This window comes from Myotis myotis, unplaced genomic scaffold, assembly GCF_014108235.1.
Source record: "Myotis myotis isolate mMyoMyo1 unplaced genomic scaffold, mMyoMyo1.p scaffold_m19_p_15, whole genome shotgun sequence".
NCBI classification, from domain to species: domain Eukaryota; kingdom Metazoa; phylum Chordata; class Mammalia; order Chiroptera; family Vespertilionidae; genus Myotis; species Myotis myotis.
This window is the reverse complement of record NW_023416319.1, coordinates 38,961,672-38,975,161: the sequence shown is the minus strand read 5'-3', so window position 1 is coordinate 38,975,161 and position 13,490 is coordinate 38,961,672. Positions and strand designations below refer to the sequence as shown.

General features: G+C 40.5%; 1 protein-coding gene across 1 annotated transcript in view; it reads left to right on the top strand.

Moving 5' to 3' along the window:
* The window catches only part of CTNNA3 (catenin alpha 3), a 1,292,302-nt gene that overhangs the window by 95,122 nt on the left and 1,183,690 nt on the right, over positions 1 to 13,490 (top strand). The window contains exon 5 of the mRNA XM_036336865.1: positions 6,403 to 6,522. Within this exon, the coding sequence (XP_036192758.1) occupies positions 6,403 to 6,522 (120 nt within the window). The remainder of the gene's footprint in view (positions 1 to 6,402; positions 6,523 to 13,490) is intronic.

The window sequence follows — 13,490 nt, the reverse complement described above, 5'->3', positions numbered from 1 at the left end:
CTCTTGCAATGCAATATTGTCTTCATTCTTAAAATAGGAAGGGAATTAAATTTGACACCTGAGTTGAACTAAATTTTTCCCATTTATCATATCACTAGAGGCCTGATGCACGAAATTCGTGCAAGAGCAGGCCTTCCTTCCCCCAGCTGCTGACACCAGCTTCCCTCTGGCACCCTGGACCCAAGCTTTCCTCCAGCCACCGGCAGGCACCTGGGATCCTGGCTTCCCTCGCAGCTACGGCCGGCTTCGCCTGGAAGGTCGTCCAGAAGGATGTCCCGTCTGATTAGCATATTATGCTTTTATTATTATAGATAACTAGTTTTATATTTTAAAAAGTGGGAATGTTGGTTTTTTGGATTAGGAAATAGACCAATGTCATTATAGAAATAGGTCCAGTTTTAATAACTTCTTATGCCAAATACATAGTTTATGTTTGCTATGTACATTGCTATAAAGTTTTTGTGTACTTAAAAATGATTCTGGATATAAAGAATATTTATAATGTTGCCAGAAAGTCACATATTACCATATTGATAGCTGAGACTTTTTGAGACCAGCTTTTATTATTAAAGGAAGGTATGTACCAGCAAAAAGAGTTTTTAAAGCTTCTTTTTATTAAGAAATATTAGCAGTTTATAAGGGGAGAAATTAATGTTTAATTAAGAGCTGTTAGAAGCCAAGTATATTCTGCACAAAATCCTAGGAAAAATACAGAGAGAGATATTAAGGTTTAAAGAAAAAAGTAAGTCACAAGTCTGGTATTGAAGATGGAATAGGAAAAAGTAGAAAATAGAGACAAATAGGGCACAAATATCTGGTTCTGTGCTGAATTTCATACTGGAAACTATAGGGACAAAGATAATTTAGATCATGTGAAAATGTTAACTTCTGAAAAGGACCAAGTAGCCCCAATTTGATCAGCTTATTAACCCATTCAGCAAATGCTTATTTTTTGTGTGCTTGCTGTATGCCAGCCTTCACACTATGTGCTAGGGATTCATATTTAGAAAAAGTAACACCAGGGTCCTGCTTTCCTGGAATTTATAGACTAATTAAGAAATCAACAGTATAAGTTATTATGCTAGAGGTTGGTGTAAGGTGTTAAGGAGGCATAATGGCAGCTGTATCAAGGGAGAGAGTTTTGAGTGAATAATGCTTGACCGAGTTTGGAGAGAGAACTAGACAAAGGAGGCAGTGAAGAAAGAGCATTTTAAGTGGAGAGAATGTATATTCTTGAAGACCATTCATACTTATGAATGGCTGAGATGAAGGATGATTGTATGGGAGGAATGAGTTGAAGTTGAAGAGAGTGGGCATAGATCTACTTGTGAAAGGCTGTGTGCTAAGTTAAAAAGTTTGAACTATAGTCTGAAACGAGGGTGGGAACCATTAAAGAATTTTAAGCAGGAAAATTATGTAAGTAAATTTATATTTTAGGTCCATTACTCTGTCAGCAGTTGGCAAGGGGGCCAGATTGGAGGTAGAGAGCCAGTAATGAGGCTGATGCATTCATTTGGTGGTGAAATGATGGGGTGGGGTGAGGAGCGAATGAGAGAGATGGCGAAGGAACAGTGTACAATTTGGAAAGTGATTGGAATCTGTTCAGAGGGAAAGGGAACTAGCAATCAGCCTTCTAGGAATTTGGTTGGGCATTGAGGACACTGGTTTTCTGCATATAGAGAAGCAATTTACGAGCTTTAGACATACTGGACTTGAAGCACATATGAAAGATAGTAGATACTACAAATATATTGGAGCTCAGGGGAGCAAATAAAACGAGATAGATTATGTTTGTAGTGATATGCTTTCATTTCTTTTTTATTCCTTTTGTGTAACTTCTATGGGTATTTTAATTCTCCCACACATAGACTTAATGTTGTGGTCGTCATAATTTACATCTATTCATGTTATGTATTTTTTTTTTACATATTTTAGTTAGTTTTAGTACATTTCTCTTTGAACTTTAATTTTTAAAAATCCTCACGAGGGTATATTTTCATTGACGTTAGAGAGAGAAGAAGGGAGAGAGAGAGAGAGAAACATTGATGTGAAAGAGAAACATTGATTGGTTGCCTCCTATACACTTCCTGACTGGGTATCGAACCCACACCTAAGTATGTGCCCTGAATTGGAATTGAACCCACCACCTTTTGGTGTATGGGACGATGCTGCAACCCACTGAGCCACTGGACAGGGCAAGAACTATCTTTCTGGTTGTTACAGTTCCATGGGACCCGGGAACATAAGCCTCCCTGTCCTCCAAGCTAGGAGATCTTGGGGCACCCCTGGGTGGCCACCATAGAAACTGGGCCACCAGACATGTGTAGACACTCCTCTGTGTGAGAGACTGGTGCTCTGCAGCCTGTTAGTGGGAGTGTAAAGATAGTGACCACTGGCTGGAGCAAGGCAGAGGGGGAGTGTAAAGATGGCAACCTCTAAAAAAAGAATAAAAGAAAGAAAAAAAAAAGGAAAAAAAGAAAAAGAAAAAAATGGCCCTGAGACTATCCAAGCAGGCCTCTGCCTTGCAGACCAATGTTATAAAATAAACAAATGAGTCTTTTTTCATGTAAATTTGGGGCTCATTTCAAAGGACTGCTTTAGCACTGGCCATAGGGTGGGTGAGTCTGTGTGGAGCCCTTTAGGAGCCTGTTCTTAGGCAGCTACAGCCCCAGGAGTCTGGTGGCTGTGAGCCCCACTGGTCTTCAAAGCCAGGTGTCTTGGAGGCTCAGGTGCCTGTCTTAAGAGTTGGGTGCCTGATGTGAGGTAGGAACCCTTCACTCCGCACGGTGCTCTGTTTTTTTTTAAGTTTCTTCCTGACGGTGGGTTGTTCCATTGTGGGGTGGGGTTCATGGTGAGAATGTGTCTCTACCTGCTTCGGTGTGGCTTCCGGCTTGTTTACCTGATGTGAAGTAGTATCTCCACCTTTGTTTAGGGTTTCTCCCCTGCCCCCCCGCCCCACCCCCAACATAGTTGTAGATTCAGTGTGTCCATGGGAGGAGGCGAATTCAGGATCTTCCTACATTGCACTCTTGAATTGGAACTCGAACAGAAAGGAAACAGGCGAGAAAACACTCTTGGGTGCGGGTTTACAGCACTTACTTTTATGGAAAAATTTGGGCTAAGAGATAGTGTTTGCATGTTCTCATTCTCGCCTGCCCTGTGATATTTGATACGATAGCCAAATAGGACAGAATTTGCATTTGTTTCTCAGAGAAAAGACCATCTTAATATTCAGTTTTGACATTTCAGAAGACACCTAGATTTGTTTTGGGTTCAGATTTATTCACTGGGCTTTTTTTTTTTTTTTTTAAGGTTTACATTTTGTCTGTAATGAGTTAAAAATATCAACATTCAACAAATTATTTTGGGATTCTTGAATTATTTTAAATTACCACCCAAAACTTTGAACAAGTACAATCCAGGCAATGCTTAAGGTAAGGTTCAGATTTTACTGAAAGGTATTTGACATTAACTCAAGCACAGTGGCCTATTGGAATGAAAAATCTTCAAATTGAGTTAATGTCAAATACCTTTCAGTAAAATCTGAACCTCACCTTAGCATTGCCTTATTTTTGTCTTCTTTACTTCTGCTTCATCTACAAGGTAAAATTAGTGCTTTTATTCTTTAGCATCTTTAAGTGTATATGTGGGCAGGTATTGATGGAGTGTGTTTAATGGGATCTAACAAAAAGCCACTCTACAGATTTTATGACATCCCCTTGATAATTATTTGTTTTTATAAATGAAAAAATCTACTTAAATGAATGAATCATCATAGTTTGAGTATTCTGAGCTATTTAGTATCAATCAATGGAGGCTATATGTCCTGATAATGAAAGTTCAAGCTAAAATCTCCACATTATGCAGACTCTGACCTTTAATGAAAACAGTTTGTGGTTATGCATCCTTACTGGATTTTCTCTCTTACTTCTTTGGCTGTAGACGGGTTATCTGGAATTATTGGTTCTCATGTTTCTTATTTTGAATGTATTAATGTATTAATCCGGAAGTTTCTACTTGGAGTTGTATAAAAGTTCACATAGATGTGAGGAAGAAATATCTAAGAAGTAGAGTAATATTTCTCAGGGAATAGATTGATTGGCAAAATAGTTTGTATTTTTTATAGATAAAATTAATTAAATTGTTTAAAATGTTAGACCTGGTATTATTTTGATTTGAACATAGTATAGACCAAGGAATAGCAAGGCACAGAAACAATCACATAACATAATAAAACAGCGAATATAATGGTTATTAAAAATTATATTAAAGAAATTTGTTTACTCTGCCGCAAAATGGGAAAATGAGCAGACTTCGGCTGTGTTTGAACTGATGGGTGGGACTGGTTCCCATTTAAGGCTCTGAAAATTCTTCCTGTGATTTGAGGCCCAATTCAGTTTCCCTCATGCCTTTTATCTGGCCCAAGTCTCATATCAGGGAGTCTTTTCTGTTTCAGCACATGTTACTTTTATCTCCTTTTTGCATTCTCTTCACTCACTATGCCTTGTTTGAGCTAATGATAAAGTAGCAAGAGCACAGCATTGTGGTCAAAACCCATTTCAAACTAGGAGTCCAGGTGACTCACTGGTGAAATGGGAAGGGAACTAGGGACCCCTGGGGTTCCTGTGAGACTTAAATGGGAAGGCGTACAGTAGTACCTGGACCTGACCAGGCACTCAAATATCAGAGTCCTTCCTATTTTTGAGTTCCATGCCTAGCTTTCCGGCAGTCTGTCAGTTCATTTAGCGCAGGAAACGTGTTTTATATTCACAGTGCCTTGTGCACAGTAATGTCTAAAATATTGCATTGTTGAATGTAATTTACCAGCCTGCTGTGGAAGCTTAGTACTGTTATTTTTTATTTCCTTTTCCTCTGCCATCTTGGTTTGAGACAAACACGTTGCTTTTGTGAAACTGAGGATTTAATTCAGCAGAATGCCGTTATAATATGACTTATCCCATGGCGTTTGAAATAGTAAGGGTCAAATCATTTCCCTGGAAACTTAATCATATTCTGTAAAATCCTATTAGCCTGTCTCATACCATCATAGTCACAGTGGAGTTCTGGTGTGTTTAAGATGGTGAAGTCTCTGTAGACATCTATCTAATGGCACACAGTGAGCATATGGAAAACAAATGATAAAGCAAGAGGAAATGCAAATGTCTTGCAAATGACATTACTTGACATTTGCAATCACTAATCCTCCAAAGTAGGTGCTAATTTACTAAAATAAACCAAGAATTCAATTTGTTGTGAGCTCCCTTTGCTTAATTAATTATTAGTAGCAGAACAATATTCTGCGCTACACTGCAATTTGTCTCCTTTGTGTTTATCTAGTATCTGACTTAGAAATGAACAGAAGCCCTGGCCGATGTGGCTCAGTTGATCGGGCATCCATACACCAAATGGTTGCCAGTTCCATTCCTGGTCAGGGTACAAGCCTGGGTTGTGGGTTTGATCCCCAGTTGTGGGGGTGGGTAGTGGGGGGGGGGGTGGGAGAGGCAATATCGATGTTTCTCTCTCTCTCTTTCCCTCTCCTTTCCTCTCTCTCTAAAAATCAAAAATACTTTTTAAAACCATGAACGGAAACATGCTGACTCAGCAGAACTGATTTTATAGCTCACCTGTATTATAAAGCAGGAATGAATAAATGTTTGCTGAACACACTGCATATGCTTCAGTCATCAAAACGTTAGTTTTCTTACCTTCCCAAACTATAAGATCTGAGAGAGCTTCCTGGCGGAAACTTGCTGGGTGCCTATTCTGCAGAGATATTTCTATAGAGACAAGCAACTGTTTTTACATAAATTGTTTCCATGGTTGGAATGTGAGAGCTCTTTTAACACTTTCTCATTGTGATTTGAAATTATACATACATTCATTGTACATTTTTTCTTTAAAAGTAGTAGTGTATGCTAAGATATGAAGAGTTTTTTTTTTTTAATCCAGTATACTCTTTTGTTGAAATGAGGACTAAGTGGGCTTTCATTTATGCAATAACGTTGGTGTACATTTTCTTATTCTTTTAAAAAAATATATTTTATTGATTTTTTTATAGAGAGGAAGGGAGAGGGATAGAGAGTTAGAAACATCAATGAGAGAGAAACATCGATCAGCTGCCTCCTGCACACCCCCTACTGGTGATGTGCCCGCAACCAAGGTACATGCCCTTGACCAGAATCGAACCTGGGACCCTTGAGTCCGCAGGCTGACACTCTATCCACTGAGCCAAACCAGTCAGGGCCATTTTCTTATTCTTCATAATCATTTTTAATTATTTTATTGAAAGGCAACTAGTTTGTATTTGTTACATCTGTTTCAACTTTTCTCTGTTAGCTAGTTAGACATTTGAGGAAAAAGAATGCTGCTGTACTAATTATTTACTTTCATTTTAAATTTCAGTTTCAAAGGACATTTGAATCTCTTAAAAATGTTTCCAACAAATCTGACCTCCAGGAAACCTATCAGAAGCTTGGGAAGGAGCTGGAAAATTTGGATTATTTAGCCTTCAAACGTCAGCAGGTAAGAGTGGGAACTCTCCTTGTGGAGATGATGAATGCTAGGCTTTGTGCTGTCATGCCTGTCACTTTAGGTGGGCCTGGGGCACTTACCTTCCAATGTTTAGGGCGGAAATAGGCTGTGCTATGTTGTGTTGACCGGTCTCTTCATATGACTTCCTGCGGTGTTCCCCGGGGGTCTTGCTTTTAGATGTGCACTCTGGGGGTTTCCACATGTGTCCTTTTACTTCTCTTAAAGAAAACTCCTGCTGGCTTGTAAAGGTACAATTTCCCTTCAAGTAAGGATGCTTCATTGGCATAAAGGGAACCTCTGTGAATGCTGGACCAGGTGGCTTTTATATTGACAGGGGGATGCTTGAGAAAAATCCCCTGAAGACCAGGTAAAGGATGTGGTTGTACATACAAATTTAAGGAAAAAAGTTATAAATATGCCAAAATATGAATCAACTTTTGCTTTTCTTATTTGATCTCTGAAGATTAGTAAGTTTTCTAAATGTATAAGGTTGAAGAAAAATATACTTTACAAATGCAAATCTTTTTGCCTCCTTGAGTAGATTTCAAGATAAATCCTGAGCCCAAATAGAACTGGTTTGCTTTTAGAATTAATATTTTGTAATATTAACAATAATTCTGTGTGTGTGTGAGATTCTGCCTTTCCCAAGCTGGCTCTTCATCCGTCTCCTCACAGCCACTAGGTGTCAGGGTTGTTAAGCTTTTACTTTGACGGAATGTTTATTCCCATCAGAACTGCCAGTTAGATGTTTAAATGAGGTTGCATGAAGTTTGGGAATGTGCTCAGTGATGGATAGCGTCTAGAAAAATGACTAAGTGGGTGACTCGGATGGCCAGGCACCAAGTCCATTACTTAAGAGTCTTTCCTGTTAGTGTGGCAAAAGGTGTGACTCTCTGGCCATTGCCAATTTCACAGATTTTGGATCTATGGGATGGGGGTTTTCAAAGCAGGACTTGCTATGTGTAGTCACACTTCATCAGGTCAACATAGTATGGTGAGGACATACTGACTTGAAAAGAGAATTGTGTTTTAGGTTTTGCTTTATCGCAGACCTTACATGAGCATTTAACCTTTCCAAGGCCCTATTTTCCTAGGAGCTATATTTGTTTTGTAGAAAGTTCTGGGGCAAATGCAATAAACTTATATGAAAAAGGGCACACTATCCATTTATGTTTTTTTAAAACCGATTTTTAAATTAGTGAGGGCCTAGGTATTAATTAGCACATGCGACGAAGCAGTTACGGTTACTGAGCTCCCAGATTCTGCTGTTTGAAATTCATACCACGAGTCACTGCTCTGGCCCATGCAACTTTCAGTACAGTTTTGTGTCCAAGAGCCGTATTTTACCTCTGAGGAGCATTTGAGTTGGCAGGCAGTAGTCACTGTTCCCTCTTCTTATCCTTTCCCATTAACACATTCTCAGTGATTAGATTCTTACATTAGCTAATTGTCACTTTGGAAAAATGGGAATGCTTCAAGGCCAGACCTCTGGGAGAATGGCATTGAGGACAGACAGGTAAATTGCATGTGTATGTGAGAAAAATATGGGCATAAGGGGCATATATATATATATATATATGTATATATATATATACATATATATATACATACATATACACACACACATACATATATATGTAAATTATATATGCTATTTATAAATGACAACTATCTGCCACATAGTGTGTTTAATACACTTATGGATTAGACAATTAAATACATTATAAAGGGCTTGGTTTTATGAACACCATTTTACAGATGAGAAGACCGATAAGAGAGTTAAATAATTTGCCTAAGATAACCGGGTGAATAAGACACGAGGCTGGTCTTCCGGGGTAAATCAGTCTGACTCTAAACCTGGGCTTTTCCGTGGTCTCGTCCCCAATATCCCTGCAGGAAGCCAGGCTGGGGGTAGTAAAGTGAGAAGTTCTAGGCGTGCGGAATGAAAGCAATTTTCGGAGAGGCCGGACCCAGGGCTTAAAGAAACATTTGAAAATGCCACCTGGTGAGAGGCAAAAGACGGCCAGTTCTCGCTCTTTCTCTCATGCAAGTCGTGCAGTATATCCGAAACCACAAAAGGATTTTTGAAAGACTCTATTCAGACAGCTAAGAAAATGTATGAAACTTTACTACACGATTTTCTAAGTGTTATGTCTAGCAACTCTAGTTCTAGTGAAATTTATTCACACAAAGCAGATTTTGAGCTCAAAGGGCCAAATCCTTATAAAATGGGCTTCCCTGAGCAGGTAACATACTGTCAATCCTTTGTCTTACTAGACTCCATCTCTTCCTATACCTACTGATCATTCTTTTTCTTCCTGGAAAAGATAGAAGGGGAATTGGAGGGAAGCGGTCAGAAAGAGAAGGATGGTGGGAAGTCAGGGACCACAGAGTGATGGACAAAGAGGGAAGAGACCAATAGGGATAAGATAGGAGGAATAAAATGAGGGAAGTTAAACTGTAGTTGGTTTTATACTATATGCATCTAGTAAGTTAAAAGGTTGATTTCTGAAAATTAAAAGAAAAATCTCAAAATAGAAAAAGGGAGAAAAAAGGAGAGGCTACAAGAAGGGAGATGGCAGAGAACAGCAAAGACAAATTTTGTTTACTTCCCATTTTACCTCAGAAAATAGCAGAACTTTCTAGAAACTTGTAATATTAACCCAGTTCTTCTGTATGAAAGCCCCCGAGGAACTGCTGTTTCCTGGGTGGGCAGGGTTCAAAGAGTCAGAACGTGCGCTCTTCCCTGACCTGGTGAGACTTGCCCTTATATTGCCTACCCTGCCCCTTTAAAGCCCCCCAAACCTCTAAACACACACCAGTGAGTTTCTCCCACTGGAAAGGATTCAGGAATCTGTAAAATTGCAATACAGCAAGAAAGCTTCTGCCTCCTACGGCAGGATCTTTGTCCAAGAGAATTAGTCATGGCTTGTTTTCTGCTCCAACCGTATTCATCATTCCTCGTGTGACAGCACATAGGCTCCGTAAGGACAGGGCCTCATCTGTCACCTTCGCTGCTGCATTCTCTGCGGTGCTCACAGCAGTCCCCGGCCCATGGCAGACGCTCAATAAATACTTGTTGGTGCTGTTGTTGCTACGAACAAGAAAGCATACAAAAGTTTTGGCCTCAGATTACCGGCAATTAAAATTGATGTTACCACGTTTTTAAAATTCATAAGGGTATTAACCCTTGGGCTTCCCGAATGCCAAAGGCTGACAGATTGCCCTTAGACTTAGGCATTATTTAGGTGTTCTGCTGACATGTTTCATTTCCCATCCATTTCTTTACAAAAATATTAATGTTAGAAAATATTAATGTTACCTTAACTATGAGTTATGGATGTTCAGTGGATCGACTATAATTATCTTGGACTCATTCATTAGGTTTTATTTTGTTTCCTTTTTCTATGACATTTTAAACATCGTTTTGAGAGATTTCTTTCTCTGGGCCAGATAGATTCCTGGAGTATTTTGTTCTATTCTTTTTAACTCTATTTTGGGGTTTGTTGTACTCTCTCTCCTAGGTGTGAGCTTAACTGTTTCTTTCCTTATTTTCTTTTTTAAAAGAGTGAGTGCTTACACCTCAGCTATCCTTAGGCTATATTTTAGGTTGGGGCACAAGCATCTCTCCATTTCCCTACTGTCAAAAAGAGTAATGGTGAAAACAGCCTTGGTAGGAAAAGGTGAGCGGAAGCCATGATAGATGAGGTGGTAGGTTTTCCAGGACGAGTCAGCTTGAAGTAAATGATGACAAAGCAGGATTAACTGGAGAATCTAGAGACTTTTTCAGTTTTTAATATCTGGAGGTGTAATTTTAGAGTGTATGTGCTTGGACTGTTTGGTTTTTATTCTCCTGGTTGATGTTACATAGGAATGGTAATAGCAAGTTTCAGCTGTTACATAGAGCCCAGATTTATGTATTAATTTGAGAAGTTATAAATCAAGAGATTTCCTTGGGGCTTTGATTAGGTGGAATAAAATAAAATAAAGTTTGGTGATCTGGACTCTAATTTAATTCCTTTTTAATTTAATGTTAATTTTAAATGGATTTATTGGGATGACACTGGTTAACTAAACTGTACAGGTTTCAGGTGCACAATTGTACAACACATCATCTGTACACTGTATTGTGTGTGCACCACCCCAAGTCAAGTCTCTGTCCATCACCATTTATCCCCCCATCACTTCTTCCACCTTCTTCCCCCATCCCCATGGCAATCATCACACTGTTGTTTATGAGTTTTTTTCTCTTTTTTGCTTTATTCCCCTCCCTCCCCAATACCGCCAGTCTCTATTTTGCTTGCTAGTTCATTTTATTAGATTCCACATATGAGTGAAATCACATGCTATTTGTCTTTCTCTGACTGGCTTATTTCACTTAGCTAATGCTCTCCAGGTCCATCCGTGCTACTGTAAAAGGTAAGATTTCCACCCTCTCCCCTTTTTAAAATTTTTTAAAATATATTTCTTTATTGATTTCAGAGAGGAAGGGAGAAGGAGAGAGAGATAGAAACATCAATGGTGAGAGAGAATCATTGATCGGCTGCCTCCTGCATGTCCCCTACTGGGGATTGAGCCTGCAACCCAGGCATGCGCCCTTGGTCGGAATCGAACCCGGGACCCTTCAGTCCACAGGCTGACGCTCTATCCACTGAGCCAAGGGTGCCTAGCACAATAAAGACTTTCTTGTTCAAATGGTGTTTTTTTCCTTTCATATGTGTATTGGTCATCTGTATGTCCTCTTTGAAGAAGTGTCTATTCAGGTCCTTTGCCATTTTTAAATTGAATTGTTTGTTTCTTTGGGTGTTGAGTTGTATAAGTTCTTAATTATTTATTTATTTTTGTTAATCCTTGCCCAAGGATATTTTTCCATTGATTTTTAGGGAGAGTGGATGAGAGAGGGAAAGACAGAGAGAAACATTGATGTGAGAGAAACACATTGATTGGTTGCCTCTTGTACAAGCTCCAACCAGGGCTCAGGTCAGGGAGAAGCCTGCAACCAAAGTACATGCCCTTGATTGTAATTGAACTCAGGAATCATTGGTCCTTAGGCCGATGCTCTATCCACGGAGCCAAACTGGCTAGGGTAGGTTGTATAAGTTCTTTATAAATTTTGGATATCAACCCCTTATCAGATATGTCATGGTGAACATGTTCTTCCATTCAGTGGGTTGTCTTTCCATTTTGCTGATGGTTTCCTTTGCTGTGCAAAAATGTTTTAGTTTGATGTAGTCCCATTTGTTTACTTTTTCTTTTGTTTCACTTGCCTGAAGAGATGTATCAGCAAAAAGATGTCTGAGATTTTACTGTTTTGTTTTCTTTTCTTACCTCTTTTTCTATCCTTAGTACTTAAAACAGCATTGTAAGACACATCCCTTTCCAGAGGCTTCTGGAGTCCTTTGATGTGACTTATAGTTGATATGAGGGGCCTAGTGCATGAAATCGTGCACCTTGAAAGGAACTGTGGGCTTCGGTGGACACAGGGGCGGGTCTTGGCCCATCCTCTGCGCCCCCACCCAGCCCCTTGCTGCCACACCCCTGGTCCCCTGTCTGCCGGCAGCCCAACTCCCACTGCCATTGATTCACGTGCTGACGGTGCCTGCCCTGCTCACACCTGCTGACAGCATGGAGCGATTGGGGCCTGCGCCAGCAGAGGGTGTGAGCAAGACCGGTGCTGTCAGTGGGTGTGAGTGGCGGTTGCTGCCCCATTTTCCGCTCAGGGTAGGGGGAGGTGGAGAAGCCCTCAGGGGCAATCAGGACCAGCAGCCACCACTTGTACCCGCTGATGGCACTGAGCAATTGGGACTAGCACCGGGCGCTGGCAGTAGGTGCGAGCGGGACGTCGCCAGCAGCGGGTGCAAGTAGCGGCTGCTGGCCCTGATAGCCTCTCAGGAGCAGGGGGAGTTGGAGAAGCCCTGAGGGGTGAGCAGGGCTGGTGCTGGCAGCAGGTGCGAGCACCGAGCAGGACCGTGGCATGCGTGAGCAAAGAATTTTCAGTAAATACCAGAGGCTTGCCCTGATGACAGCAACCAGCGCCCTGCCTTGGTCTGGTGCCCCCGCTCACCTGTTCCACCATCCCGCTGCAGCCGATGCCAGCCATGTTCCACACTCTGCTGCCTGCTGCTGATGCCCACCATGTTCCACATGCACTCCCTGGTGGTCAGTGCACGTCATAGCAACCGGTTGTTCTGTGGTTCAGTCTATTTGCATATTAACCTTTTATTATCTAGGATTATTTAGTTGAACATTATGTAGACTAAGGCTTACACATTGATGTGAAGGTATGTGAAATTAAAATACTGTACTTTATATACATGTCCATGTTGGAACACATCATATACAGTGGGGCCTTGACTTACGAGTGTCCCGACTAACGAGTTTTTTGAGATACAAGCCGTCTCTCGGCCGAGTTTTTGCTTTGAGTTGCAAGCTAAAATTCGGGTTACAAGCCAGCTTCAGATATCCCACTGCTAGTTGGCGTAGCGAACGTCACAGTGAACGCCACAACATCAGCCCAGCATCACGTGTCTCACTCGTTCACTTTAATGATTTGACATACGAGTAATTTGAGTTACGAGCTCCGTCATGGAACGAATTAAACTCGTAAGTCAAGGCCCTACTGTACCCTGATCTTCCTCTTGTTTCCCTGATCATGGCATGCTATTCTTTCCTTCAACCTTTCATAAAGTTTATATAACTTGATATTTAGAATATCTGGCCCCTTTCTATATACTTATTTAACTAATCATTCTATGAAGCCAAACTGAAGTCCAGCCTCCCTCATAACACTTTATCCTCTGACCTCTAGTCAATATGTAAACTCTTCCTTCTTAGCTTGTATATGTGCCCTACAATTTAGCATCTCATTGATTATGCAGTCATTGAGGGTCCGTGTATGCAGGTTAGAGTGTGGACTTTGTAGTCAGTCTAATCTTGTGAGACTAATTGTGTTGCCTTGG